Genomic DNA, 3,900 nt, shown 5'->3' on the forward strand with positions numbered 1-3,900 from the left:
TCATACTTTTTCTGTCCCCCTCCCTGCCACTGCCCGGTCTCCTGCCCCCACTATTAGCTGATCGAACAGTAAGTATGACGCAATATGATGATACTACACTTGGTGGTATCAACAAATGTCCATATAGGCTACCTCAATATATGACCCTCCTAAAATATGTTATTCATAATCCATAAATATTCATAAATAGGTAAAATGGGGAAAATTAAGGCTGATCAGTAATCTGTGAAAAACCTTTGACATAAGGACTACTATTTTGTGACAAAAAATATACATTAGCATCAGGTTACTCTTGCTGTATCGCAGTAGGCCTACCAAGTAGAGTATTTAGGTATTTATTTTATTTATGAAAGCTCTTTTTTATTTTTATTTTTTTCCTTAATGTTTCCCAACCATCAACTATAATCAATACATTTTCAATTTGACAATACTCTTTCATAATAATTGCCTCATTTTTTATGAAATATGAGGCCTACTTGCATTAAAAAAGAAACGAAAAAAAGACTCTAAAGCAAAACTCTATGCAAAGTACAGAAGGCTGTCTATACAATAAAGTCAATATATAAGTTTGCGTGGATCTTGAGTAAATATGCATTGCTTTTATTCAATATATTAATACAAAACTAGAAAGGATTGTAATTTGACACCCATGATTTCTATCTGATGAAAAACTGTAAAGGGTCTTCCCCAAGTTTAATTGAAAAAGAAGCATCAATACAACGAAAAGTCCTATATACAGTACTAGAGCTGTAAGGCTATATACAGAGAGGCCATTCAGGTTTCAGCAAGTAAAAGTCCATCGAAAAAATACCAGTCTGCTGCAACATCATCATGCGTTCTATCCTAGTAGCACTTCTCATGGGATCCAAACAGCCCTCAGACCGCCGTAATATAGCAGAATGAAGTGCCTCCGTTCGTCTGTTCATTCCCATTGAGTCCTTTACCATCTTTCTCCTTCTCCTTCTCCTTTTCCAGGTGGTTTGCTCCAGCTTTTGTCTCCACCTCCACCTGGCCTTCATCGATGAACAACAGCGGGGATTCCTCCTCCCATTTGCGGGCCTCTGTTGAGCCCGTTCTCCCCACTCCCCTCCTCCCATTGGGTGAGGTTCTCCCCGTCCCGTCCACCCCAAAGGTGCTCAGTAGCACCTCCTCCTCCCCCCCGCCCTTCCTCTTCTCTTCCTCCTCGTCCTCCGCCTCCTCCCTCGCGGTCGCCGTGGCAGCCATGCTGCTGACGGCCACCGGCCCGGCCCAGGCGTCGCCCTCCTTCCCTTTGCCCTTCCTGAAGCTGTGGCCACGGCTCCCGAGGTGAAGCACCTGACTCCGCCTCCACCTCCGCCTGACAAAGAAGCACAGGCAGACGGTGCCCACGAAGACGGCCACGGCCAGCAGGACCACCACCGCGATCCAGAGGATAGGGAACTGCTGGGGCCCCTTCACGGTTGGAGTACCGAGGGTCTTGAGGATGTGGGCCGGCTGGGTGGACCAAACGTCTGGCTTGATGGAGGGGGAGGTGGGGGAGGGGGTCGTGAGGACGGAGGAGAAAGTGGTGGTGGGGGAGGGGGTCGTGAGGACGGAGGAGAAGGTGGCGGTGGCGTCGGGCGGTCGTGTGCGCGTGGGAGCATCCGGAGCTGCGCTGCTGCGAGATGTGACGAAGCCTTTAGAAGAGCGGAGGGTTTGAGAGCCTGAGGTTGTAGCGGCTGTGAGGCCGGGGATTGAGTTGGTGGTTGAGAGGGTGGGTGTGGCGTAGGGTGTTGTGGCCTTAGAGACTATCTCTGCTGCTGCCGTTGTCTCAACCCTGGTGCTGCTTGACCTCACAGGACCCTCGGTGTAATAGCTAGCCGTGGGCAAGGCCGTAGCTTCAGGAAAATGGGATGTGGCATCTAAACTAGTGCCAGTGATAGCCTCTGCCTCAGTGTGATTCTCTGACCTCTGGGGAGAAGCTTGCCTGGCCATTGTAGAGGTTGATTCAGGCCCCTGGCTCCGTATCTCTTGGCCTCCTGTGGCTGGTTCTTCCATCGTTACAGCAACCACGGTGGGCAGTCTGGTCGGACCGATCGTTGGTTGTTCCGTTTGCATGAACGGTTCCGTGGTGTTAGGGATGATTGCAGTTGAGTTGATAGGATTGGCCTCTGGCGCAAGGAGGAAGGGGAGAGCAAAAAGTGGAAGCAGTATTCGAAGCGGGGAAAGAAACCAACCTGCATTTGCTGACGACATGATTTGACGTAGTCGGCAGTGTTCCTTCAGCAGTTGTTGCACCTGTCTCTCTCTCTCTCTCTCTCTCCGTCAGGAGTTAAAGAGTAAAGTTCTGTATCTTCTCAGCACAGCAAAGCGTCATGCCCTCCTGGCACTGGGAAGGCCTACTATCTTGGCAAAAATCGGATTCGACAGCGTTTGAGCAACACTGGGGCCGGAAAAGACTGACTTCTTGAGTTCCTCTCTCCTTCACCTTTCTTCTTCTTTTTAGAGGCGCCTTTGTCGGGTACCGGGTTCAGAACCTCTACACTGTCATCAACCATGCAGTCCTGTAGCATGCAGATAAGGAAAGTTTAGCAAATAATTGAACATTTATGGAGAAATATGAATCATGAAATAGGGATGGGGAGAACGGCATTTCTAGCATGTGTGCAGCAATTTGTTCTCCGCTGCTTTTGACTCTTTATTTCTTCACCACTTTATTTTAAGGAAGTGCTTGCGCTTATTCGTGCCAGTGAGAAACATGCGTAGCGACAACCATACAATATGCTTTTTCCATCAAATGTAATGATCCCAAACATACACTGAGAGAACCATAGCTTCAATAGAGAGTGGACTTACCCACAAATTCTTCGATTGCAGAAAAGTTGAATAACCGAGCTCATCAAGACACAGCCCAGCGCAGTGCATGTGTCTGTGTGTGTTGCCATGCGCCACTGTTCATACTTCCCTTTTCTCTCTCCCTCTCTCTCTCTCTCTCTCTCTCGCTCTCTCGCTCTCTCTCTCTCTCCCACCCCCCCCCCCCACCCCCGCCCCTGTGTCCTAACACTTCCCCACCCTATTTCACAATGTGCAAGTCAAGGTAGAGTGAATAATGAGGAAAGAGATTGGTTGATGTTCTTATATTAAAGGGTAATTCCGGTGTAAAATGGATTTTGGATATGTTTTGTATGAATATGAGTTGAAACGTTCGTTTTGAAGCACAAAAACTGTATATAGACGCTTTCGTCAGTTGGCTGTTTTTAGCCGATTCTATCAAAACGCTATAAACTTGGAACGATAGGGGCATTTTGTTATGTTTGAATAACGGAGACTGTAGCCAGAGCTTACTTGGAGCGTGCTCTCCGTTTATTAACCAAAACGCAACTCTCTGAAAACAGGTACGGTCACGTGAATCGCACGTTACCGTAAAACACATTGCACTGACGCAGCAGTGCCAGATGTAACAATTCCCCCCCCCCTCACAGAACTAGGAGTGATACTCAGTCACAAAGTCACGCAGGTGCTGGGGCCTGCCGCGTGCCCGAGCTGGACGGGGTTCAGGTGCAGCAACAACCACTGGCCCATCGGGCTGGGCCGGAGGAGCTGGGATTGGTGCAGCCTCTAACCATGCAGCCGGCAGAACTCTAGCAGCGGGCACCACCAGGTCTGGGCTCGGGTGGGCGTGTACCTTGCCCAGGCGGTTAGCATGCCAGCGTGTGCCGTCGGCAAGCCTGAATGTAGCCGGGCCAAGCTGTTGGCTGACCTGGACCGGGTCCGACCAAAACGACTGGAGCTTGTTGTCCCGATGAGGTCGACGAATCCTGACCCAGTCCAAAACAGCGATGGCAGGTGGCTTAGCACGTCGGGCCCTGTCGAAACGGTCCTTCATCCGATGCTGGCGTGTGTCGACGGTGGCTCGAACCGGGTGGGCTCGGGCCCAAACTG

The 3,900-nt window shown here is 49.9% G+C and overlaps 1 protein-coding gene across 1 annotated transcript; it reads right to left on the reverse strand.

The window, feature by feature from the left end:
* Positions 1-368: 368 nt before the first annotated feature.
* LOC307082389 (uncharacterized protein) lies at positions 369-2,906 on the reverse strand. Its single transcript, XM_079745941.1, has 2 exons — positions 2,815-2,906; positions 369-2,522 (listed from the first exon to the last, which is right to left on the reverse strand). The coding sequence occupies exon 2, from the start codon at positions 2,212-2,214 to the stop codon at positions 877-879; it is 1,338 nt and encodes a 445-aa protein (XP_079602067.1). The 5' UTR covers positions 2,215-2,522; positions 2,815-2,906; the 3' UTR covers positions 369-876.
* Positions 2,907-3,900: the final 994 nt, after the last annotated feature.

The sequence above is a fragment of the Pollachius pollachius genome, assembly GCF_949987615.1.
Source record: "Pollachius pollachius genome assembly, chromosome: 11".
Taxonomy (NCBI): domain Eukaryota; kingdom Metazoa; phylum Chordata; class Actinopteri; order Gadiformes; family Gadidae; genus Pollachius; species Pollachius pollachius.